General features: G+C 41.4%; 1 protein-coding gene across 2 annotated transcripts in view; it reads left to right on the top strand.

The window, feature by feature from the left end:
* Nucleotides 1-26,599, top strand: part of fndc1 (fibronectin type III domain containing 1) — a 41,986-nt gene that overhangs the window by 401 nt on the left and 14,986 nt on the right. The window contains exons 1-13 of one of the 2 annotated variants that reach the window (XM_042390926.1): nt 666-997; nt 8,322-8,516; nt 9,896-9,964; nt 16,823-17,071; nt 17,386-17,484; nt 17,749-17,866; nt 18,002-18,177; nt 19,580-19,687; nt 19,944-20,132; nt 20,221-22,686; nt 22,785-22,900; nt 23,191-23,302; nt 23,669-24,019. In XM_042390926.1, coding sequence (XP_042246860.1) covers nt 925-997; nt 8,322-8,516; nt 9,896-9,964; nt 16,823-17,071; nt 17,386-17,484; nt 17,749-17,866; nt 18,002-18,177; nt 19,580-19,687; nt 19,944-20,132; nt 20,221-22,686; nt 22,785-22,900; nt 23,191-23,302; nt 23,669-24,019 — 4,321 coding nt within the window. In that variant the 5' untranslated portion in view covers nt 666-924. Of the gene's footprint in view, nt 1-665; nt 998-8,321; nt 8,517-9,895; nt 9,965-16,822; nt 17,072-17,385; nt 17,485-17,748; nt 17,867-18,001; nt 18,178-19,579; nt 19,688-19,943; nt 20,133-20,220; nt 22,687-22,784; nt 22,901-23,190; nt 23,303-23,668; nt 24,020-26,599 lie in introns of those variants that run through there. The other variant, XM_042390927.1, reaches the window with a different exon arrangement.

Consider the following 26,599-nt stretch of genomic DNA (forward strand, 5'->3'; position numbering starts at 1 on the left):
TAAGCTATTTAACCACAAACTAACCATTTTTGACCAATATTCAACTCAGTGTTTTGTTCATTCTATTAAAAAAATATCAGCTTGGTTCAACGTCTTATCTTACTGCACATATTTAAAAACGTGACTTGTTGCTCCATCTAGTGGTTAAAGGACTTTTGTGGAAAATGGATGTAATTGTGAACTCTGACTCCTCAATTTAGATCATTTGCTGGAGTCTTGGCTCGTACTTGTGTTGTTTAACACCTGTTGCAGGGATGGTGTCATGGAAATATTTAATCCTGAAGTGGACTATGTCTGCAAGACCAGGGCTGCGATGGAACATGTGGGACTGAATAGCCCACACAAAGGGTCTTTAGATAGCTAATTAGCTGTCATAAAATATCTATCACACAGTTTTATTGCTTTAAAGTCATAAATCCCTCCAACAAAATCGAGGAGAGCAGCTAATTTAAAGATACGCCAAGGGCAGCATGCCCAAAAGCTCAGATCTGAATCGACCTTCCACTGATGGTTCTGCTGGTGTTTTTTTGCCTCTTCCACCTGCAAGCAAACCTTCAATTTGGGTGAAATCTTCACTTCCTGAAGAGGGAGACATTTTGTGAGGTTTTTTAAATTTTAATTTATATATCCAAAATCGAAGAGGCACACTGCACCCATCTTTAAACATCTGAGAGGAATACAGCCTCATGTATAGTTTAATTGAGTCCCTTTTAACCCACTCCATTACATATTTTAGGATTTGAAAAACAGTGCGTGATAATAATCCCCTCTTTCAAATCTGGATCGATTGGGGAGCCGCAAGTTTTACGGAGAAAAGCAGCAGTCCCATCGGAGAAGGGGAGGGGAGGGCTGGTGTGTGTTGTGTCCCAGCCCTCTGCATCCAGCTGGTGCGTCGCTCCGCAGCAGTAGCGCGCCACACTCACTATGGCTTTAGCCGCAAGCAGGACGCTCTTGGCGCTATTCGTTACGTTTTGCGCACCAGGATGCGGATGGACAGGTAAAAGATTGATTTACTTTTGCACGAGCAGGTGCACGGTTTGCACTTATGTGTTCATAAGTCTGATACCAATTTTCCTTGATATGCTGGGGAACTGTTGCTTTCTCTTCTTGCAGTTTTAATGGATCAAATCTAATTAATGAAAAGTTGCCAAAGTATTTTTTACTGCAGTCTGTGCGAGTATAGTGAATAAAATAGAGCCGTTCTTACTAAAAATCCCGATTCTGTTATTTTTTAAAGCAAAAAAATATATACTAAAATGCACGTGCCCGCGCGTGCATATCATGCTCGTGCGCGTGAGCATTAAAACTTTCCAAATCACCAGTTGCTGCAGGAAAACCAAATAGATTAATTGCAGGAATTTAATGCGCATTAGAATATTTAATTTAGAGTGCACCGTTTGATGTGTCATTTTCAGATGTGAAAGGGTTAGTTTAAGTGAGCAATTACAGCTAATATGGACCTTGACGGTATATTCATCGTTTTTACTTTATAGGGGGAAAATATGATGTAGGGCTCTTTGCAGCAGTCATGGAACGAGTCCCTACCTCATACAGTAGGCACATCATGTGATCAAACTGTGATTAACAATTAGAAAATGACGAGAAATATCAGGCTTCATCATGAGACAAAAGGAAAAAAAAAAGTACTGGGCTTTGTTCTGACACCATATTGGTGACTCATCTGGCTGATGGTGATGATTAATTACCAGCCTCTTAAATTCAGTGTCATGGGAGAGTCGAAGTTTTCTGTCTGTCACACTTCCTCTGGACACAGTTGCTTTTGCATGTCATATCAATCATCAGTAGCTAGTCAAGAAAAATGTAGCAAAGTTTTTTTTTTCCCAGAGGTCTGTGATACATTTTATATAAACTGCTTTTAACAGCGCACAAATATCTAACCTGCTGGAGGGTTTGGTAACAGAAAGTCTTGACAGGATTTGATCAGAAAATACTACGTGTCAGCACAGTGATATATCAAATGGACATAGCATTCAAACCACAGCCCACATGTTTTTCAAGTGCTGTTTGTAAAATCAATTTTCAGGGAGGGAAAGGAGACCACAATATCCAAAAAACAAGTATCAAAAGTGCCATAAAGCCTTAGGAGTTTTGGAGCAGAGGAGGCTAACCCTTTTTGGCTGAGTTTAAAGGCCACAGTACAGCCAGCTTTTCCTTTTCCTCCACTCTTCTCAAACTTATTCAGCCCACTTATTCTCTCCATTGATCTGTATTTTTCTATATTGCTCCCTCTCACCTGTAAGCACTTACTGTATGAGGTCATTGCTTTCTCTGAATATAGGCTGCTGCTATTTGTTGTGCTCTTTCCTCTGAGTCGTTTTCTTTTCAATCTTTTATGAAGTTGTTGCAGAGCGGTCGTGACATTTTGTCCTCCACGCCCTGCTTCACATTCATTCACTTATATGCATACACACCTGGGAGCTACTTAGTAGAGCTACACTTCACTGCCGCTGCTGGCCACTGAGCAGCGCCGTCGGAGTTAAGTGCCTTCCTCTTGGGCATTTTGACAGAAGTTGTTAAGGGAGAGGAGAATGTTACTCATTTACTCTCTCCACTCACATGTCATCAGCTTGTCAGTCTAAAATTCGTCAAACCAGCGGATAAAAATTGGGCCCGTGGGAATATCTGCACACCTAGGTGGGAGCAGTACAAATAGAAAGAACAGAAACACAGTGTACTTGGATAATAAATAATGTCAACTTCTTCCATGCAGCCACAGCCCATCAACTCCTGGAAAGTAAAAGTGTAGAGAGTAATTGGGACAGAGAGTCAGGGGAAAGAGGGAATCATGTCCTTGCAGGCCAGTGGAATTTAATTTCTCTGCTCCACTTAACATGCTGGAACTCTGCAGGAGCGCCACATGACAGATCTCACAGAAAGCTTTTAAAATCAGGAATTTCATGAGTTGAAGTTTTTTGCATTGGGGAAAATATGTGTGTTACAGAGAGGCTGAGACAGCTAATATTTCTGATATTTTCCACAATATTAGGTATGTTTGATCACCTGACATAAGTTGACCCAGCACCCTCGCTCACCTGCTGCTTGGCCGCCTGTCAAACCTGACAGCAGTGGCAGGTCTTATGTCATGATGTCATAGTTTAAACAAGTACCTCCTGGGCCAAGAACACACCTGTCACAGCACAGTGGATGTCAGCATACTAAGTGTGTTGCAGGAAGATATAGCATAAACCAACACTGGAAGATGTCAATCTCAATCAGTGAGTGCATATTAGAATCATTTGGGAAAGTATTTTTTGGTTAAAGCAAGCTTGTGACCACCAACATTGAAATGTAAAATATGTTTGTAGACTGTAATTGCAATGGCCAGCTCCTGTTTATAAATGTCATATGTCATAAATGTCATATATGTATGTAAGTATGTAAGCCTCCCAAGCTAAACAATTACTCACTCCAGGTTGTTGCTCTAAATGAAATATGTTCTCAGTCAGCTCGCCCTGTTAAATAACTATTAATAATAAAAAGGCAACATCTGTTCTGACAGTCTGGTGACTGATATGCCAGCGTGACTGACCGCAACTATTCATTGTCATAAAGCCAACACATCAGTCTGAGGCCATGAGCAAGTTGATTGTGGGAGAGAGTTTACTGAGGGTCAGATGTGAGAGAGGTGCTACGAAGAATTCTGTAGCCCCCGGCATGATTTGACACCAAAACCACCCACCTAGATGTTCACTGGGGCAGCCAAAAAGAACCCCAAAAACTATCCATTTGCCATATTTTTTTAAAAGTATGAACAAGACTTAGTTTGGTTTATTTGTCCAGGTTTGCAGATATCCGTCAATGACTCTTTTTTTTGGCAGCACCTCAGTACAATGGGGTTGAAGGAATTTTGTTTAAATTACATTAAAAAAAAAAAAAATAAACAGCAACATCTTTTTCCAGAACCAGTGTCTTGGTTTGTTACTCTGTGTAGTCCACAGAATATGCTGTCAATAGTTTTCTGGTGCATTGTTTCTGGAGAGACACTTTGCTGCAGTTTCAGAAATGAATCTGACCTCAATTTTATTGTGGCGGCAGCAGAAATCTTATGTCTTAAAACGTGGAAAAATAAAATAAGAAGTATCTGCATGGCTGACGGGTGGTAAATGAGAAAATATGTTTTTTTGGTCAATTAGGTGAACCAGCTGTTTTAACTAATTTTGGTAACAGTGGTTCAAAATATGACTCATATCCCAAATCTGGAAATGCAGCTCAGTCTGACCAATCAGACTAGAACTCAAGTTTGCAGTTATCAATACACAGTAAAATATGCCAAAAGTTAGCTAACAAAAGCAAAAACTAACAACAAACACTGAGAAGGCCCAGAAAAAAAAACGAAGCACAAACATCTTCACATATAACAAAAAATAGCAAAGTGGAAACTTCCACGTCATTTGCCTCAAGCACCTACAGTTATTGGAAAGAAAAGGCACCTCAGTCAGTATGTGCATGCCTGCCTTAGTAAGTTACTAAGAGATCATGTATCTTCGGTGGGCCTCCTAACCTTGTCAACCTCTCCAAACACACACACACATGCACACACACAGACACATGCTCTCACTGCTGATCCTGGTTATTGATGGAAGTTTGGGGAAAAAAACAGTTATTAAAGGTTAATGGCAAACTCATTTGGGGTGAGCGCGGGGTCAACGTCTGTGGTTTTGTGGTTAGGTTAGAGGGTGCTCTTGTAAAAGTGGAGCACATTGCGGGTGCATGAGAGCAAGTATTTTAGAACAGTTTTACAGGAGTCCTTTGACCTCAGGGCTTACCTGCATATGCTTCTTGTACCAGACTACACATGCACATACATGTGTGTGTGTCTGCCTATGAATCTTTTAGTGTGCATGTGTGCCACATATCCCACGTCCTTCAAATACACATTCTCTTACTCTTTCTCTCTCTTACACACACACACACACACACACACACACACACACACAGGAGTTATTTTTCCCATCTTTATTCAAGAGTGTGGTCTTTCAATTTGAGAGCTTGATTTATTGATTTCACGTTCAGATTTTGTAATTCTTTCCCTCAAACCCTGCCCTCACACTCATATAGCTCCTGCTTTTGCTGAGATTTGCTCTTCTTCTGCTCAAACTGTATGCTTGCACTCATATATTGTTGCTTTCATAGAATTCCTGCTCCAGCTTCAGCCCTTCTCCTCGCACTCAGGCTGCTTCTGTACGCTCGTGAAACGTCTGCTCTCAGATTTCTGCTCTGCTCTCAGATTTTTAGTGCAACAACCCTGTCAAAATCCCCCAACCAATAGAATACTAGGTGTAGTGTTGACCAATGAAATGATCCCTGCCTCTTTTTGGGCGTGTTCGCTTTACTTCTTAGAGCGTTTACTCTTAGAGTGGTTACTTTTTAACCGGGTTCATCCACTCCTGCCCTCCAGGGCTTAATGTACTTCCCTTGCTTTCTTTACAACTTTTGGAATAAAAGGACAGTAAATGTATATACCAGTGTCTGTACGTTTTGTTTTACTATAAGAGCTACATATAATAGCAGTCGTAGAGGAGAAAACGTCACTTTCATGACTCAGGAACGGGAGTCTAGCAGATTGTCAAAGTCAAGGACCTCAAGAAAGTTTTTTATTTTAATGGCGCTATTACTTCCTTCAAATTAACTGGTAACTAGGCAACTAATAACAAAATGGACACCGCTGTTTTTCTTTTTTTTTAATCTGTATTTCATGGTTGGTGCTAGATTGGATCAACTGGATCGACGATTTGCGAAACTCTTCCTCTGAGATTTGTACGCATTGTGTTTCTTCATCGTGCACTTAACCCCAACCTCAACCCTAACCCTAACCCTAACCCTAACCACACTCACGAGAGTTCATCCTTCCAGCTGATCCAACCTAGCATTTACCGTATTTCATTGTTTAGGAATGGGAAAAGCAAGGGAAGTACATATAATAAAGCTCTGCAGGGCGGGAGTGGATGAACCCAGTTAAAGAGTAACCACCCGTAGGGGGTGCTCTAAGAAGTAACGTGAACGCACCCGCAAGGAGGCAGGATCACTTCATTGGTCAATACTACACCTGGCATTCTATTGGTTGGGGGATTTTCACAGGGTTACTGCACAAAAAATCTGAGAGCAGAGCAGAAATCTGAGAGCAGACATTTCATGAGCACACAGAAGCAGCAGGGCTGAAGCTGAAGCAGGAAATCTGTGCAATCATACAGTTTGAGCAGAAGTAGATCAAATCTAAGCACAAGCAGGAGCTATTTAAGTGTGAGGGCAGGGTTTGAGAGAAAGTCTGAACGTGAAATCAATAAATCATGGTCTCAAATTGAAAGACCACGTTCTTGAATAAAGATAGGAAACACACACACACACACATATATTTTAGATATTAGATTTATTAGATAAAGACAGTGATGTAATGACCCTCAGGCCCTGCCCTCATTCTTTACATAGTTAATACTTTCCACTGTCTAGCTCAGTCCTACTCTGGCTGTCTGTCTTTCCATTTCACATCCACAAACACAGCATAGAAAATGTTATATTGTTGCTTTGGTTTCCCATGGTAACGCCCTGAAACCAAGCCTCCCTCTGTAAGATTATGATGTTACAACCACTCCATTGCTTAACTGCTTCCCAAATTGTTTATTCTTGTATAGCAATCATGCATCTGCTGCGCTTTAAGGAGTCTTGACTTAATCAAAAATATCTGGTTTGCCCTTTGGATCATAAATATCTAAAGGGGCCAAATCACAGAGTGATGCTTGGACAGAGGCTACGTAATACACGGCCTTATTGGAAACAGGGTAGAAGTGATTGAAGTGTGTCCAGACTTGTGTCAGTGGAGTCTGCCATGAACAGCTGATAAAACTGACTCCACTGTAATCCTGCATTAATGAGGAAATAATGAGGAGAGATTGTGTTTTGTTTTTTAACTGGGAAGGCACTCTCACACTCCTTCATATGCCCAGTCTCACTGTAATGGGAGCCTTTATCTCAGGGCTTGCTGACAGAGTGGTGCTATCTAGAATATGTAGAAATAGTGACGAGACAATCTTTCATGACATATTAAAACTCCAAGTTAAGCAGAGATATCACTGTAGGTCTCAAAAGAGCTGTGAACATCTGTAAACTGCAGCACGAGAGGCCTCTGTGGCAATTATTTCGAAATGTGAAAAGTGAGAGTATAGATCCAGCTGGGAGCACACCTGCAGACAACAAGAATTCAGAGTGATGACGTGATTTTGCGACGATGCTTAACCGAAACTGCTGCTTTAAACCTTTGGGGAGCACAGACAGTCATAAAGACCAGCTGTTTATCAGATGGACTGATGATACTGACAATTATATGTGACAGCAATGAATTATCAGCATACTAATAAACCTTAAACTAGACCTTGACGTGTCCATGTAGAATAAGAGATGAACAGGGAACGTGGCAGCATTGTGCAGTTATTTTGTCATGTTTGTATGCAGATAGTTATTACCCAGTTGCTTCCTGATGATTAACTTTGAACAGAGCAAATCTACACTAAGAGTCTGCCGCCATGCAAGTGGTTCTGGTACTTAGGCACAGTGGTGCTTTGAGCTAAATGCTGAAGTCAGCATGCTAACATGCTCACAATGACATAGCTAACATGCTGATGTTTAGCATATATACAGTTTATCATATTAACCATCTTAGTTTAGCATGCTAATTAGCACTTAACGCATTCAGTGCAGCTGAGGCTGCAGGGAATGTCAGTAGTTTTTCAGGTACTGGGTAAACCAAAACAAATTTGAAATTTGACTTAACAATGGTGCAAGATGACCAAAGTCAACCAAAAGACACCAGTGTAATCACAGTTCATCTCTAAAGTACATTGCATAGAGCTAGAATGCAAACTAAAAGAGCAAAGAGGCTGTTGCTATCCAAGACAGAGAGGTGGTTGCTATTTTCTTTGTTTTGTTTTAAGTAAATGTAGCCAAGAGGGGGAATGAAATTTGCTTATTGTCCTGAGCTGAGCTTTTAGCATCCAACCAGATCCAACCTCATTTATTTATCTAACCATCAAATTAGTTTGTATTTTTCAGGGCTGTCTTACACGTAAGTTTATGCTTCATCAGGATCAGAGTTACTTTTAGTGCCAAGTATAATAAATACAAAAGAAATTGTCCTAGTGGCACTGAAGCTGAGGTGTATTAACAGCTTACAGAACTTGAACAGTAGGCCTGCCTACGGGGGCAACAGGCCTTTATCATAAGAGATAATGCAAAATGCACAACGGCGAAAAGGCTGTTAAAATAAACTTTATACAGACAAAATTATACAGATGTCATTTGTTTTGCAGCAGAGAAGCCCCTCCGGCCACAAAATGGGAAACAGACATCTGTGGACAAGGGCTTGAGGGAGAGCTGGGAGCCATCAATCCATCTGGATGGGAGACCTGTGGACCGCTTCGTCATTAGCTCCAACAAACCCATGAGGACTCACCGCCTCACAAAAGTGGGCAAGGACAGCCGAAATCCCCTACTGGAGGATGTAGGTAAGACAGAAACTGAGAAAAAGTTTTTAAAAAAAAGAGGGGGTGAGATGTGAGAGCAGATGGTTCTAAGTCTCTGATGATGTATGAGATCGAGTAACTTGAATGGATCAAGTGGGAACAAATGCGCATGTGTTTCTGAAAGACCTGAGAGTGCTAGCACTGCTAGACGAAAAAGTAATTTAGAGGAAAATTAAGATTTGGCTTAAAGTTTGGAGTGGAGCTTTCAGATGCCAGAGTTCTGCAATGTCTCAAGATGAGTGCCAAGAAAAAGGAGGGGATGAGCAAAGCTGTGTGTGCCAGGAGGTGATTGTATGTACAAGCGTGTGCGTCTGTGTGCGTGCGTGTATGATTGATTTTTATCAGTGGATTATTTCATCATTGGATGTGGTCATCGAAGTTTGGCAGAGAGGAGGAAAGCACTGATGGTGGTGGAGTGCGTGACTGATGATTATCAACCTAGCACAGCAGACAGTGGTTGTTTTAGGCCTTTAGAAGAGGACGTTATTTTTAGGTTTTAACAGCTACTCTGGTAATTCCTAATCCCGCCTTGTAAAAACCAAGACAGGTCCTTATGTTTCTATGCACATAGTTTGCAGTGTTGACACAGTCTAGCCTGCTTTTGTCATTATTCCATTTTCCTCTGTCCTTGGCATCATAGAACCATACTTCATCAGCGACTCAAAGTCTGCAGCCAACCCTTCTTTTCCACATCCAAACCCAGCCCAGCTTCTATAACCCAATCCCTTGTGTTGTGGTCACTTGTTGTGTGTGTGCAGCCCTATGTGTTTGTGTGTGTGTTTGTTATGTGGTGGTTGGGGTCAAGGATAGGGTGGTGCCAAGTGTTGAAGTAACACATTGTCTTGTATTTGGGTCATTGTGTTCAAATATGCGCCTATAGATGCCTTTTTGTTTGTGTTTGTGTGTGTGTGTGTGTGTGTGTGTGTGTGTGTGTATGTGTGTATACTGCCCAGTGTGCGCTGTGGCAGCCTTGTGGTCTAACCAGCTCCAGTGCAGTTTGCCATAAATCTTTGGCAACAGAGCTGTGTCTGAGAGTTGCCTTTCCAGAAATTCCTTGCAGATCGTGTGTTGTTCCCTCAGCAGCATGAGAGCAGCGTCAGTCGTCATAAATAACAACATGCTGCTTTCCTTCACATCATTAATGTGTCTGGCCAGCCACTGTTAGAGTAACAAAGACAGATTTACTTTGACTTTAAAAAGGTGTTCCCCACAAAATAAAGACATATATTGGAGCTTGGACATGTCTTCATAAGGTAGGAGTGGTTTGGTAAAGCTGGGGGTTCTTTTTTAAGAATACAACATATTTCTTATTAGCTGTCATTGGCAACATCATTTAACCAGAAATCCTTGTCTTTTTTTAGACCCTGAATGGGTTAACCTGGATGGCTTTGCTGTGTTGGGAGGTGCACCTGTCAGCAACACATCAACAGGTAAACCTGATCTCAAGGCATCTTTACCAACAACACATGGGAGTGGTGTGTCTCAGCCTTATGTAAAAGTATCTGGTTAAATCCTATAAAAGTGGTTTGCTGAAATTATTTGCTGTCATCATGGATATAAAAGGAACCGCCAAATTTAATATGATGGTAATTCACAATGCTATGTCTCAGGGCAACAATCTATGTCTTTCATTCCCTTTGTTTCCTCTGTCCCTATGGGATGGGTGAAAACTCTAGCTTTCACTCGTCTCTGACTCATATGTTCCAATCTATTTAGCCAGGTATGTTTTCCTTGTGAGTGATCCAAATTTATCATCTATTTTATGTTCCTTTTAATGGTTTATGCCACATGAATTATCACATATTTTCCTGTCACTGCTTTCAACAGACTGTAAAATAAAAGGAAATTAGTAGTCATCAGATAGTTAGAATTGCATTTAAACTGATTTAAACTGATCAGATTGTTCATTCCTTGCTGTAGCCTACTACTGCATTAATTAGTGCTTCAATGATTAATCAATTCATTGAGTGGTCAATTGCCAGAAAATTAATTGCCAACATTTGTGACTAATTGTGTGATCATAGTCATAGCAAAAGTGCCAAACATTTGCAGTTTTCAGCTTAAATGTGGGATTTTCCAATCAAAACAAGCTGTCACTCTGTGTTCTAACTTTTGAAGGAAACATTGAGGGAAATAAAATAATAGATATTTTAATTAGGCCTAATAAAAATAGTCATTATTTGGAGCCCTAATATTTCTTTAACCTTTATTTAACGTTAAAAGGAAATTCGATCCTCTCATGTGCTCTCTCTGATTGACAAAGTCAAGCACATACTGTAATGGAACAAAGGAAGGAAACTTCAGACTGGAATTTTAGTTAATTTCATTTTTAACCTGTTTATTTCTGTGCACTATGATATCATGGTCCGATATGGGACATTTGAATACTCAAGCAGATGTCATGTAAACACCCTGGATAAGTTACCAGACACAAATACACTCGTGCTCAAACTGTTCCTGTGGACAATTTTGTTTCTCCAAACCACTGTACTTGGCATATCTTTGCGCTGTGGCAGGGAACATGGAGAAAACCAAATTCCACACTGAAAGGATTAGGACCAGCAATTGAACCCAGGACCTTCTTGCTGTGAGATGTTAGTGGTAACCACTGAGCCACCATGGTGCTTTGGAGTTTCACTTGTATTTGTTTGAGGCAGAGCTGCTCTGGAGACACAGTGAATCATATTTGTTGAGTTGAACCTTAGGGAATTGAGGCAAAGAACCACTGTGTTTCTGGCTAACTAGTGTTAGACCAAAGCCTAGTGAAAAGGAATGGGCAAAAGATGTAAGCTAACGGCTTTAAAATGTTATAAGTCCTGGTTAGCTCACTTGCTGCCAACTGAAAAAATACTATCTTATGTTAGCCATGAAAAAGTTTTCTGGTAAAAAGCAAATTAAGACATTGGCATTATTGTGTATTAATATTTTTTCCAGAGTTGTTTCTGTACCATGTGGGTCTGTTAGCTAACTCTGGCAATTGGAAATATGTTAGCAGTTATACAACATTTTAGGTCAAGTTATTTAACTAGTTAGCGGATATTGTACTAGCTGATAAATTTACAAGCTAATGAATGAATGAAGGTAACAAATAAATGTCTGCATTTTGCCCAAATGGCAAAGGATTTGATTGGAGCTGTTTCTTTGCTATTTGTTTTCTCTGCCAGTTAAGGCAGAATTTTCTGCCTCCAGGAAAGCTCTTCCACTGAGAATTATGGGCTAGCATTAATGAACACACACCAACACAACAGTTTTGACAATGAGAAAAATGCTAAACATAAAGTGTTGTTATAGTGCTAGTATAACACTGTGTTGTTATAGTATACTGTTATAGTGTACTTGTTGCCAACTTACATAAACTATCTAATGTTAGCTTAAGTACTCTGTTTCATTAGCATTAGGTAATTAGCCCAGTTAACATTTTAAGTTGTTTACTAACTCCAACCCTTACCTAACATAGCCTGGCAAGCTATTAGATGAATGAAGACAAAGAATAAATGACATTACTACTCTTATCTTGACTGGAGTTGTTTCTTTGCCATTGGGTTTGTTGTTAAGCTAACTTTGTCTCTGCCAGTTGAGGTTGACTCAATTATTTCTGCCTGCAGGAAAGCTCTGCCACTGGGACATTGTTTGTATAAATGAAACTGTGGGTAAACTGAGACATGTACTCTAACCTTACCAATTTATGTTTGTTGAGAGTTTAGAATTGCTTTTCACGGTGGGTGAATGTGAAAGAATATGGATAAAAGCCTTCCTTCTCAGCTAGTTTTGTGGGGAGAAAACATTCTTGAGTATCTCAGTCTGAAAACACTGAGGTGGGTCTCTCTGCTGTAGCAGTGGTATGTCTGTCTGTCTGAAAGCCAGCTTCATAGCACCTTGGAGTGTCGAGCTTCCAGGAAAGGACAGAAAGGATCTGGCAGTGAGAGCAATTTGGAGTCAATGGTTTAGTGGTCCGCGGCATGGTGACCTGGGCCAAACTATGCACTGTGACAGTTTTCCAGAGAGAGAAAGAGAGAAAGAAGAAAATATGGAAAAGGAGCAGTTGTCTGATTAAAACCAAATGGGTTTATTTCTGTTAAAAGTCAGCAGTTAGTTTGAGAAGAGACAGTCAAACAGGTACAGATGAGACAATGTAATTAAGTTTAGCTTGAATCAGTAGCAATCAATAATATTTGAAAAATACACAAATTAGCATCAGATACTGTGCCATATTCACCAGGGTACAGAATGTTATTGTGTGGTAATGAAGTACAGACTTTCTAATTAAACTGTGCTTTCAACATTTACCATAGTGGTAAAAAAAATACTGTAATTTTGACAGATGGTTTCTACAAATGCATTTCCTAGCCATATTGAAATGAGTGGACAGTCTGGAAAATAGGATCACAACAAGCAATTAAAAAAACAACAATTAAAGGTTCTGTGTGTAGAATTGTGAAGCAATTTACATGTATTAAGCGTTTTTTATTGCCAATGAGTGAACGGGTAGTAATGTAACATAAAAAATGAGACCTTCCCCAACTTTCGCGGTTGTCTGTAACAGCCTGTAGACTGATTTCTATGTGAGGGAACCGGGCTGGATTTTCTGCAAAACATCCAACAGAAATGATGTTTTTGTGTGTTCCTCAATGCCTTGCCTCTCTCCCGCTAACGTCAACAAATGACCGGCATAACGACACAAAACAACAAAAACGGTGCTATCTGACTAGAAACTCACTGCAGATATTAGCTCTCCAGCTAATGCTAGCTGCCTCCGTTGACCACAACACATTTCACAACACCCCCGCAATGACAAGTCGTTAACTCCTGAGCACACACAGCTAAAACATTATTTCTCAACAAGGAGCAGAAAAGAAGCTCCAGAGCGATAGCAGAACTTAGCTTACCCCGTTTGTTTTTCCTGTTGGTAGTCCAAAGGAAAGGTCGTAATAAGCACACATTTCACCGCAGCGTGTTGCTCCTCCAGCCACAGCCATTTGCTCCCTGACCACAGCACATTGCTCCCTGGCCACAGTGCATTGTTTCCTGACCACAGCATGTTGGGGGTGGCTGACTGTCTGGGAGAGAGAGATGCTTTGCTGAAACACAGTGCAAAACACAACATTAGAGATCTTTTATGTAATTATGAGAAGTGTAAGCAAGGAAAAAGACATCACCTGCAATAATCTTACGCTGCGAGCATGCAGGCGTGAGCACGTTAAATGAGCTGCAGTCAACATCTGACTGCACTTCATTTAACGGCCACATGTCAGTAATGAGAAGGAATTTCTGATTCCTACATACAGAACCTTTAATATGTATTTTGTAGTAAATCGAAGTCAAATGGTGAGTTTAATTTTATTAACATACATTCTACTCATTCTCCAACTCAAACCTGTAATGGACAAACAGTGACTGATGATTTGCCATAATTTTGGCAAATAGACAAATAGAACAGATCACTCCAACTTCTACAAATGCAAGAGAACAGAGAGAAAAATGTGATAACATGAAAGCTAAGAGGAAATGCCAGTTTGAAGAAAGCAAATCTGAAAGAGAGTTGATGAAACAGTCAATGTTCTCTCGAGCCAAAGGGAAGAAATCCACAGCTGTGTTGAGCAGAAAAAGACAAATGAAGCTCAAAGTCTCCAAGTCTTCCTGACATTAACCACCCTGTCTTCTTCCTGGTAACTTTTCTAGGAGGATTTTGACTCCATTTTCGGGAAGGCTATTATTTGGTTAGCCCACCCTACTTGTTCATTGGTGGGGAAACTCTGCATCACAGTATTGTTTTGACTTTAAAACCACCTTCACTTTGTTACATCAGCTGACTTGTCAGTACTCACCCAGCTGTGTATGCAGCTATCCTGATGGGAAACAGGGCAGATCCTTTTCATCTGTCATTGATTATGAGAAACTGATGAAGGAGGGATAGAGGAAAGGAGAGGAGAGAAAAAAGACGAAAGAGTGGGAGGGACTGAGGAGTTTGTTTTGTGATATTGCCAGTGCTATCCCTCAGCACTGCAGCCAGATGGTAAAGTAGGGAGATTGTCTGAGTTAGGGATGCACCAATTCGACTTTTTCAGTCCCGATAACGAAACCAATACTGATACCGATACCTGGGCTTTGGGTATCAGCCAATTCCAAGTACTGATCCGACACCAGTGTTTAATTGATAAGCTGTATGCCTCAATGTGTTGAAGAGACTGGGATCATTCTTCTTTGTGTAAGGCAACATCAGGCTTGACTTAGACATTGCTTTCCTAACTTTGTAAAGCAAAATGTAACAAATAAATACATAGATTAGAGTAAATGTACTGAATTGTTATTTATTAAAATAATGGTATCCAATACCAGATTGGCCCATTGTCACCGATACCCCATCCAGCTATTTGAGTTGGTATCAAACCGATATCAGTGTCGGTATTAGTGCATCTCTAGTCTGAGTCAATGTCTGAGTTATTGTCCAAGATGCAATCGACATGAGGGTGGAATTAAAGCAGGAAGCAGAACACCACGGGCCAGATGCATAAACAATGTGTACGCACACAAACTATGCATACGCCATTTCCTGCACATAAACTGGTATTTATTAACACAGATTGTGAGATGAGAATGTGTATACCTCACGCATTCTTCAGACCAGGTGTACACATGTTTTTCTCAAGTGATCAGAGGATGATGTGATGAGGTGGAGATGAAATATAAGGTGAGAGACGGAATCTTTTAGTAAAACATTGTTTGTTTAGGTTGATAAGCAGCTACACTGATTGTGTGATTTTTCAGGGGTTTTTTGTTTGTTTTTTTGCATTTACACAGAGATTTGTAAAATGCCAATTAAAGGCACGTTTATGAACGTAACATTGATTAATTACTGTGAGATTAATTTTATCATTCTTTTAAAGCTGGACTGCGGGATTTTGTCTCCCCCTTCTGGCAGTGAGAGTAAAGGGGGGCATTCGGCTGTGATTGCGTGACACAGGCATGCAGCACGCTCTCATGTGTACTCTGCATAACAGGCACACAGAGAGGACTGGTAAAAGCGGATATGTTTTGATGGTCCACCGGCCCAAAAATCTATTTTTTGACAGTGCACCGGCCCACCAAGATGTGTCCCAGTATGCTGGTACACCACAGACCACAACCTACTGTTGCAGCTGTAAAACGGTAGATAAATAGTTTTGAGCATCACACAACCCCCATGAAATGACTCGTTTCACTATTAGAATATGATCCATCCAAATGTTATTGTTCCGATAACATTTGGAAAGTCTAAAAAAGCTGCACTATGAACAGCCAAACAGCTAGCATGGGAATGTCATGCCAGACATGAGCTTTAAAAACTCCATATACTGTGAAATACAGAGAGATTATCTGGTAGTGATAGGCTTATCACGTGAACGCATTTGGCAAGGGCTTGAATGTAATGGACATTAATTTATATCTAAAAGTTCCATGCTGCAGGTTTAACTTACATAGGAGTCAACATTTGAATTTGCTCTTAATATTCTTTTTATTTTATGCTTAGTTGTGTCACAACTTGTCACAAGTCGGTGTAGATATGACAGCTGCAAACTAACCATTCATTACATTTCTGAGATATCACTGCCGACGATGGTTTACAGGTCCATGTGATGAACTAATGACATAGATGGTATAAAGAGGTGCACAACTGCGCATTATGGTTGCGTAATGACAGCTGTCCTGCTGCTGGAGAACCTCAGCAGTGTAACACAATCGGTGAAACAGCACTTCTTCTGTCCCATTTGTTTCATTGACAGGTGTAAAGACTGCTGGAGCAGGCATCATGCTGATATGAAAACAGCTAGTTCAGGGCGTGTCTTCATCTCTGGCTCTTGCATGTGCGTCTAGTACCACAATGACTGAGATTTATAAAACAGAAGCATGACTACTCACAGCTTTATAAATCTGACAAAAAGAACGCGTATGCATATTTCTCGCTTTGTGCATACACACAGTTTAGGTCATGAATCTACAGGGTTTTATGCATTGGCCCCAGGAGTTGGAGCAGATGACAGGGGACATGGTACAGTTCCACAGCATGTCCCTTTTGTGACAACTGGGAATGTTTAGAGTCACAGTTGGATGAAAGTGACATGTAATTATGTGTTTATCACTGAGCGGATGTGTTTTAAGTAGAGTGATTATGTTCGATGATTTTCCATGGCAGTTAGTTTCAACAAGGCAAATCCAGCACAGAGCACATATTATGAATTAACTGTGTGGTCATAAAGGTAAGATGAACTCTAGTGCACTCTAAATTTTCCTTTTCCTTTACCCTCCAACAGGTCCAGCTACGTCTACACAAACTGCTGCCAAAAAACAGCCCACTGTACAGCGTGCAACCAGGGTGAACAGAACGCCTCGCCCATCACGTGTGTCCACCAATACCAGGACACACAGGAGGGCCCCTCAGTCCTCCTCAGGTCCCAGGCAGCCTGAGAGAGCTTTGTCAGGAACTCCCTTGCTGGACAGAAGACGCCAACACCACACCAAGCCTCAATCTGACCAGAGGAACCGTAACTCACACAAACTAAGTAAGAAGACCCACATTTTACACTCTAAATCACCAGATTAAAAGAGCAAACCTTAGGTTTTAGTAAAAAAAATATAATGTTATATAGTAAATAAGATGCTGAGGGAGTGATGTAAGTGTATAGATTACATCAGCAGCAATGCCTCCTTGAAATAGTGAAGTTTAACTTGGTACAACATGAGCCATATTGACTTGGAGGAATTAATGTAAACAAAGAAGACCAGCAATAAGCTAAACGTATAAATTCTGTGTGTACTATCTTTAGTGTCCATAGTGTAAACCCTGGCCGTGCCTGGTATCCCTTTCTATTCATAGCATCTGAGTCCGTTCATGTGGTGTCACTGCAGGCACAGAAAGCCCTGGGCCAGAGCGCACCTGCTAACAGAGCAGCTGTAACCAAAACAACCACACCAGGTACCTGCAGGTTTTTTTTGTGAATCATTACATTGCTCTACACATATCTGTCTTTCTTTATGCTGTAAATATCACATAGTACAATGTCTATGTACTGTAAGTCAGGTGAACTGCATGTTATGCATGACCTAAATGTAGAGAAATCAGAGGCTGACCAATCACTGATGATCTTAGAGGTTTAATATTGATTTACTTATAAGAATACAGAACTAGACATTTTTCTCTCTATGTTTTTGTGTGTGTCTCTTGGGATGTGTCCTGCAGAGCCACCCGAGTATGAGGCGCGGGACATCAGTGTCAGGGTCATGTCTGCTCAGTCAGTCCTCATCTCCTGGATTGACCCTGCTGTGGAAATGGGGAAAGTTGCCCCCGGGGCATCCAGGTGGGTTTTCTTAAAATGTGCATGTGTGTTTCAATGAGACAGAAAGACAAAGAAAGACTTTGAAGACACAAAGTTAATGAGTAGTAAAGAACCTAAACCCACTGAAATAAATATTCCCATTTTCTTTCAATTCAGAGCCTACACAGTTAGGTACAGGGAGAAGGGTGAGTCAGCACGCTGGGAGTACAAGGAAAGCAACCAGAGGAGAGTGATGATAGATACTCTGTCTGCTGACAGCATGTATGAGTTCTCTGTCAGAATATCTGAGGGGAAGTGGAGCGTCTCCGTCTTTCAGAGGACCCCCGAGTCAGGTATGCCTTACCACTGCCTGCTGATAATTGCTGTATCTCTTGTCTATGTTTTTCATAGAGGAGTAGCTACAGAGAGTGAAAGCCTTTCATTTCATGAAAATATGTAAAGAAAACCCCAAAATCGTGTATTAGCTTATCAGAAAAAGAGATTTAAAACACTCTATACAAAAATATATTGTTGTTATTGTTATGTATTTATTCTTAGATATTCACATCCTTCTTCCACCTTTTCTTGTACTGTAAATATCAGGGTTTACTGAGTTAAACTCAGAATGTGTAATATGAAATAAAGAAAAAAAATCTAGATAGAGGATCAACTCACATTTGAGACTTGGAAAGCTGGGTATTTCTACTCTCTATTCCTGCTTAAAATGTGTTTTGGATAAGGTATAGGGTTTGATGTTTGAGATTATATGCTTTGAAATCTTGACAAACCTACATTCCATTATTATTGCTTGCCTGAGGATGGCTACTACTAAATCCTCTTTATGGATTTTCCATTTTTCCTTGAATTTCGTGGACGTTCAGACAGGGAACAGCCATGTGTTAATGCAACACAATGGGGCTGTGTTGTTTCTGGTACTGTTGAGACAATAAAATAAGATCCAGGAAGGCCGGTTTAGTAGTAGTAGAGTAGTAGATCTATGAGTTTGAAGGATTATCAGATGCCAAAACACAGCACAGAGGTTTATAATGCAATGAGACAAGATTTTACACCTCTGAAAGTTATCATAGTGGCAATCGCCAGGTGAATAGTAGAAATACAGCATTCACATTACAAAGTAATCAACAAAGTGGTCATATTTGCACTTGCACAAATTTCATTGGCCAACCCAGCGCCTTGCAGCCATGCATTGCATTGTGGCAGAAGTTGAGCTAGGTCCAACTTTTTTGTCGGACGACCCTTCATTTTTTCATGTAGGGCTGTTGCCTTATTCTTGCAGAAAAGAATTCAGTCTTGCATAACCCTGTCTGTTAGCGCTTTTCTACTTATTTCCACATACCACACTTCATCACATTCACTGCCTATTACTCCTGTTTGATATTTGATTCTAGCTTTGGCTGCAACCCTGTCACGATTGCAGCTTTTATACCATGTCATAGCAGCTCCTGAGCTGTGGTTCATTGGAATGTCAACATTTACTGCTTGGCTCACAGCTCAGATCTCCATCTGCAGTTCCATACATGATCTCAAGGGGAAGGTTCTTCAAAATGTATGGCAGCAATATTTTCCTCACTTGAAGCCTCCTGGGCCTGGCACAAACTTCCTTGCTGTTTTTAAATGCTTTAAGCAGCAATTTCCTCACCCTGTTCCCTCTTTATGCTGCTTCTGTTTTTTTCCCACTGCTCTTCTTTTCACTCCAGTCTTTCCATTCACTTGTGCTCTCTCCTCACTTGCTAGCACCATCTGGGCCACCAGAGAACTTTGAGGTCAAGCCACTACGAGGGAAAGGAACTGCTGTTACAGCAACATGGGATCCTCCTGAAGAACCCAATGGGAGGATTCGAGGTCAGACCCAAAGGAACCAACTTTGTGTGTTTTAACTGTAAAAGGTCATTTGTGTCCCCTTATTTATATACAATTGATGTTATTAAATAACCATCAGGTTACAACCATGTGTGCTCATTATGTTGACTGTGACTCTCTCAATTGGGAGCTCATATGTAATTTTGGATTCAGATTTTAAAAGGCCCTTAGAGATTTTCACAGAAATGGTTACACGGACTATCTTCACAAGAGTTATTCATGCTATACCTCCACACAGAGTACTCCCTGTCTTATGCTCCTGCAATGAAGCCATTTGGAATGAAAAGTGTGACGTACCGTGGCAGCACAACCTCAGCTACCATAGATGGTCTCACACCTGGAGACCGGTACATCTTCAAGATCAGAGCCACCAACAGGAGGGGACAGGGACCACAAAGCAAGGCCTTCAGTGTTGTCATGCCAGAATGTAAGTACATTTAACTGTATATGTGTGTGCATTTGCGCTTGAAAATGTGTTTCACCCTAAATTTGTGACAATTTTTGTCTATTGCCAGCCAGCAGCGCTGTCTCATCATTCCCAATAACCAAGGACATCCGCAGGACCCACAGTCGTTCCAAACAGGATACTGACCATGACGAATCCGACCTGCAGTCAACAGAGGAGTCAGAAGAACCAGCCAAGCCCCCTCAGTCACGCCCTGCTGCACCTGCCAACAGGCGCTTACGGCCACTTTCTCAGACACGCTCCTATCACAGCATTTTCTCCTCAGTAAGAGGCTCAGTCAGGAATGTAGTGAACAGAGGTTCATCTAGAGGAAGAGAACAAGATAGAGAGGATGAGGAGGAAGAAGAAGAGGAAATACCCACAACACCACCTCCAGTAGAAGAGACAACAACCATGGAGGCTGTACTGGACATAAAAGAACCAGACAATGATGTTTCCCCTGAATCTGAGGATGAAATGGGCTATGGTAAAGAGGGCACTGAGACCCCCAGCCTCAAAGTTCTGACGCCCTCCCCAACAAAACCTGCTTCTGTTCGCCCCAATCCACCGAACAGAAGGCCCATTAAGATCAGGGTCCATCAAAAACCAGGGTCCAGGGCTGCTTCCTCCTCCTCCTCATCCACCTCTTCATCGTCTTCTACTTCATCCTCCTCTTCCTCTGATTCCTCCTCATTGTCATCTTCTACAACCTCATTATCCTCCTCGTCACATACTCCAGAGTCAGCAGCCAGTAGCAAGGATACAGCTTCCACATACCCAGAGAGCAAAAACACCTACAATAATCCCAGCGTAACACACATGAAACCTTCCACTCCAGTTGTAAAGGAGACCAATTCCCAGCCTAAGACAGAAGGTACCCCTGTGGGTAAGGGTCCTGCCTCAGCAGGGCGCACCAGTGGGACTGGTTTAGGCTCTAGATATGGTTATGGCAGAAGACATCCTGGAATTCTGTCTAGAGGGAATTCAACTCGAATGCTGAATGGTTACAAACCTGGAGGAACTTCAGACAGAACTCAGAACCAAGCAACCTCACACACAGGAAGTTCAGCAACATCACAGTCCACTTTACCAGACAGGTCTCAAAATCAAGAAACATCAAATACTTTCAATGCAGCAACATCTAGGTCCACTTCAGGAGGTGGGGTCCACAGCCAAGCAAGATCAGACACACATCGTTTTGACAAATCACAGTCCACATCAGAGTCCAGGTCACAGGGCACTACAACTGCAGATACACACAGCGTAGACAGAGGATCTCACAGCTCTGCAACTTCACACAACACAAAAAATTCACACACTTCACACACATCACCTGAACGGGATACAACATACAGCGAGGGAAATGATGAGGTAACCAAAGTTGAAGAGCCTACTTCAAGCTATAAAGAACAACCCACAAAAGTGAAGGACGAACAACGGGAGACGAGCAGTTCTGAAAAACCTGTTGTTCCTCGTACCAGGGTTAGTCCTTCATTTGCTGAGAGATTCCCCTCACTAGCTAGTCGTTACCCAGGCAGGTTTGGTTCAGGGACAAGGGCGTCATTTTCCAGGCAGGATGGTAGGACCCCTTTGAGCAGATCATCGTCCTCTGTAGGGGCAGGCAGACCCATTTTGAGGGGGACACCCACTAGAGTCTCAGGAGCCACAGGAGCTGCAGGAGTGTCCTCAATACAGGAGACTAGTGAAGATTTGAGGACTCCTTCCACTCAAGACTCACTAAAGAATGGAGTGGGGGCAGGTTCCCTTAAGCCCTCATTGACCAGTCGTAATGCAGGAGTTAGTGACACTAGAAACCCATCTACCTCTTCTTCTTCTTCTTCTTCCGCATCCACTTCTTCAGACTCTGATTCCCATCATTCCTTAAGTGGACACAGAGACTCAAGTGAGCCCATCCACAGGGGAACCTCTAATGACAATGATAATGATCATGGTAAGGATTATCTTGATGAAAGGAGTAGAGAAATCAGTGGGAAAAATGAAAAAGTTCTAGACCCAGCAGTGGTCCAAAAGAATCCAGCTGTAACTTCAGCTGAGCCTCACAGAAACAGAGAGGACAATGAGAGCGCAGATACAAGGGAAACATCTTCAAGGACAAGGACTGGCTCATCGTCCGGGGTCACTCCAACTCACCGTCGTCCTAATGTAGGCATGAATGGGAGGGTACGCTCACCTCTGCTGGCTAACAGGCAGTTTGTTGGGTCTAGGCTTCCCATCAGACCACAGCCAGCACAAAACTCTAGACTGGGTTCTTCAGCATCTGTTTCCTCCTCATCATCATCTGATTCCTCTTCTTCATCAAATTTGCCCCAGCCAGTGTTGACCTCAGATCGTGACACTGCCAGTGGCACCACTGTGACAAAGACAGGGGGATTGACTGAGGGCAATGCCCAGTCCGCATCCTCGTCTTCATTTTCATCTCGAGACAGCTTTAGGGGCCAGGGGGGTAGGTCTCGCTATCCAATCCTCAGAGGGAAACCAACCAACGGAGGAGGACTTAAACCTGGCAGTGGAAATGGTAAAGTCAATTAGTAAAGTGAACAATACCATATGAAACTGTGCTCATTAAACTATCAAGTAAGACAATGACTCTGCTTATATCATACAATCATGTAGGTAAGAATGGACGACCCAACCTCACAGCAACAAGTGATAAAGAGTCCTCTCCCACTCACGGAGCCAGCAAGGCCAGTGGTCAAAAGTTTATCACTGGGCCTGATGGAAGCAAATGGGTAATGTTCAATGGACTGAAAAGAACCATAGTTTTAATATTACATTTTAAATAATATTATTATTGAGTCTTTGACATAAACCATGTGTACCAATGTATGTCAGTTTAAGATAGATGAAGTACTTTCTCCCGTTATTGGCATGATAACATGGAATACTGCTAAAAATATCTATTGAAAAAGTATGACTTGACTAAATCTCACAGTCAGGACACAGCATAAACTTTTATCTGCATGTTTTATCTGTGTAAAACATAAAAAAATAGAAAATAAAAATATATCTGTCTCCTCAGGTGATAGACTTGGAGCAGGGGATTCTTATGAATCAGGATGGACAAGTTCTCCAGGACTCCCAGGGCAAACCCAAGAGAGTGGTGCTTGGCGAGGATGGACGCACCATTTTTGGTATTATGCTTCAGAAAGTCTTACATTACATTGAAATATACAGTATACAGCTTGAACATGAAAAATGTACTTTTATGCATCTGCATTGTTGCACACATTTTTTTACAACATTTTTCCATTATCTGCATTTTACACAAGGATTGCTGTTGTCACATAATATGTATGCCACTAATGCCACAATAACTTAAATCACATCTATGGATTTGTTAGCACAAGTTTAACCTTTTGCTTAAGTATCATAAGTAAGGAACACTGATTTGACACTTAAATATTTTATATATAAATGTGTTGCAAATTTGGTTTACTGGATTGGTGTTGAAGACGAAGTCATGAATATTTTTCACCTCCTCCATCAATGACCACCAGACCACATGGGCAGTCCTTTGTTAAACCAGGAAGGTATGGCTCTATTCGGTCACGGCCGAGATAGTCAGCCTGTGATCAACCCCAAAGAAAAGGTTCTTATGGTTGGAGGGAAACCTGTACTTGGCTTGGACCGGCCTCAACTCAGGAAAACCACTACCACAACCACCACCACAACCACCACCACCATGGCTCCTACCACCACACCTGAACCCACCACCATCGAATGGACTACAGAGGAGTCTACCACTCCACCACCGTATCCAACATGTCCGCCTGGAACTTTCTCCAGAACAGATGAATACGGATATCCAGTGCTGGACCCAGAAGGAATATTGGACTGTTATCCAGAAGGTGAGTCTTTGCGAAAGACATAAGTACTTGAAATTCATGGCATAATGCAGACAGCATCGTATAAGATTAATCTAAATAGAGATTTGTGTCACAGGAATGAAACTAAATACTGCTGTACCCTTACCTACAGTATTGCTTTGTAAATAGCTTTTCCACAAAACTTAACTCAAGTTCACTGAGGCATAGCAGAGCCAGAAAAATGAACATAAATAAGTATGACTTCCCTAAATCTCTCAGTTGTATGGTTTGTCATATCCATCCAGCCCAAGGCCATGAGTGTTTCCTGTCTGTACCCACAGGGTTAAATAACTATAGCTGTGTGTGTGTGTGTGCGTGTGTGTTGGTGTGTGTGTATGTATGTGTGTATGTGTGTGTGTGTGTGTGTGTGTGTGTGTAGATGTGTCTATTTAAGGCCACAGGAACCACATATAAGTCTCCACATCTGGGGCCTGGCTGTGGTCAGAATACTGCTGGTTTAAACACACTACGAGCTGTCAGTAGTGTGAGCCCCCCCACCCCCCCCCCCCAAAACACACACACACACACTAACAAATGTAACTATGTGAGCAATAATGTAATTTTTGTTATTATATGTTGGCTTTTGTGTTGCATTATGAACTGCAAATGCATTGTAAATGTGCAGATTGTTAGCCTTAAACCATATTCACCAGGGTTCCAAATTATACACAGAAGCCATACTAAGGAACTAAATGTGAACATTTGAAGAAACTGATGAAGTCTTACTTGGTTTAGGGCTAACACACAATAACATCTTCCCAAGAAATGAATAGATTTTTAATGTGTGGACCCTACAAACATTTGTTTACCTTTGTAGAAGAAGCTGTGATATTGATTTACATCTTCAGTTTCTGAGATCCAACTCTCCTTATAACAAACTTCTCATTATAATGGCGACACTTGAAACAAGTGACACAGTGAAACAAGACACTGTGATGTTAATTTTGTCACTGTCTCACTACAGCTCTGTGCCTCTGCACCATTATCAGTGCAGCAGGGGCAAGTATAACCTCAAACACACCCAGCAAAGTCAGACAGCTGGAAAGATGTTTTCTTGTTAAGTCTAAAATAGAGAAAGTTGAGCCAGTTTCCATCTTACAACACTTTTTCATCCACTGTATGGTTTGTGTCATGACATATTACACACTTGGGCCGTATTTTCATGGAGGCACAACGACCAGCGCAAGACTGTTTGGTATTTTCCAGACCTTGAAACTTGCTTTGTGCATCTGTGTGGTATTTTGGTGACCAGCGCAGAACGCACGGTGCACAGGTGGGAGGAGAGGTGCAGACAAGCAGTGAAGCACATAAACAGTTGTTGTGTCTTGGCAAAAATTTGGTCCTAGACGTTCCTCTGAAAACAGACATCTCAGAACCATGTCTATTTGTGGCGCAATGTCAATCTGCTGCTGCTTTGTGAATTTTATCAACAAGATCAAACTACATACTTGCTGCAAACGTGCTGCAACAACAGATTAATGTTTAAAATATAAATAATTAATTTCAATTAAACACTCTCCAACCAAAATCGGCACAGAAAATAATGTTTAATGTGGTTAAAGCAGGGAAGTCAGTAAATCAGTCTGCAGTGATCTATAAATGAATGTGGGAGGTTCTTACAGTATCTGTTGTCCATAGCTGCTTTATACCGTATGAAAAGATTCTTCTTCAGTTCATTAAATCCCTGCAGCATCTGAAGGCAGCAGGATATGTTGATAAATCCGCAGCCGCTGAGAAGTGCTGCTCCAGAGCACAGTGCCATTACACACGACCATTCACTGTGTTTACCTTCATTAAACCACCTGATGACACTAGGCTGCTATAGAATAACCACACACACCTCTACACACATCAGACTGGTTGGTTATAACTCGATATTCTGCTTTTTTATGAAGGAGACGGCGGGTTAGGGGGGCTCATCAGCCTTTTTTTCAACTCTATTTTCAGCAAAAGTAGCGTCTCATGTTTTATCCTTGAAACACATTGCGGTGCAAATGCTGTTGTGTAACAATAATTACTAAACTATGTGACCATGTAGGAGGTGATATACATTAGAATTATTGCTGAAATAGCATTGGTCTGATATAATAATCATATAAACGGCTTCACCAAATCAATTTCTTTATTTTTTATTTCTATCATTATTATAGTAACTAACTGATGAAAACAACTACTCCATCTTTGGCTGCAGATTTGTGGCGATGTGTGTTCATGTTGTGATGCTCTGAACCATCCAGACATTTCCTGAAGAAAAGCTTTCCATTTGTTGATTAGTCGCTATCATGTTTAACTGTGATCTCAGCTGTTTCAGGGCTATGAGAGCAGTGATGTGACTGGCTGAGAGAGTATTTAATAATCACCACAGTCCCTGATCCATATTCAGCTTCACTCAGCCCTTTTTGTACACTGCACTGCTGCGCATACATGAACCAAAATAGCACGTGCGCATGGAGACACCCACACAGTCTGTGCACCTAAGACCTACCACCTTGCACCTGTCGTTGCACTTGCACTGTTAAAATAGGGCCCTTAGTGAATTCCAGTCAAGGTTGCTTGAATGCC

This window comes from Thunnus maccoyii, chromosome 17 (assembly GCF_910596095.1).
Source record: "Thunnus maccoyii chromosome 17, fThuMac1.1, whole genome shotgun sequence".
In the NCBI taxonomy this organism is placed as follows: Eukaryota; Metazoa; Chordata; class Actinopteri; order Scombriformes; family Scombridae; genus Thunnus; species Thunnus maccoyii.